Source organism: Penaeus monodon, chromosome 33, assembly GCF_015228065.2.
Source record: "Penaeus monodon isolate SGIC_2016 chromosome 33, NSTDA_Pmon_1, whole genome shotgun sequence".
In the NCBI taxonomy this organism is placed as follows: Eukaryota; Metazoa; Arthropoda; class Malacostraca; order Decapoda; family Penaeidae; genus Penaeus; species Penaeus monodon.
Window position 1 is genome coordinate 11,764,159 of NC_051418.1, and position 628 is coordinate 11,764,786.

General features: G+C 35.5%; 1 protein-coding gene across 1 annotated transcript in view; it reads left to right on the top strand.

The window, feature by feature from the left end:
• The window catches only part of LOC119594037 (uncharacterized protein DDB_G0283697-like), a gene marked incomplete in the record, with an annotated part of 31,250 nt that overhangs the window by 14,770 nt on the left and 15,852 nt on the right, over nt 1-628 (top strand). Inside the window, 1 exon segment of the mRNA XM_037943065.1 lies at nt 409-474. Coding sequence (XP_037798993.1) covers nt 409-474 — 66 coding nt within the window.

Here is a 628-nt window from a genome sequence, read left to right on the forward strand (position 1 = left end):
GTTACATTGGTATTTAGTACTGACAACTATTGAAGAAAATGAAAGTGGAGGGTGATGCATTCACAATCAGCAGTTTTTGTGGTGATTTCCTGTAATTCAAGCTCTCCAAAATGTTGGTAACCAAGAATTTCTCTAAAATGTTGTAGCCAATCATAGACATCAAAACAGCTATGGTTCTTGATTTATAAATGTTGATTTGGCTGTCATACCTGATCACTATGACTTTTGCACTTGGCATCAAGGGCCTGGCAGGTATGAACTTTGTCAATTAAAATATAGAACTTAAATATTCTTATCAGTTTTGTTGGCTATAACAGCTTTTGTCTCTTCATCAGTCTGATCACTTTCCACCTGCTGCCATTTCACCACAACTATTGAATTAAATTGCAAATAAATGGAAATTTCCAGGTCAGTATAGCCAGAGCAATACTTCAGGGAAGAGTGGCAACACAGGCACTGATGATGTAAATGATGGTAAGAAACTGCTCTGTATTGCAAGAGAATAAAAATCTCACAAAGCTGGGAAAGCAAAGCATACCAATTACAGTATAGTGTTTATTGTCATTTAGAGAAAAAAGATACATGAAATTATAACATTTTCTCCCCATTTACCTGCTTGTAGAGTAAG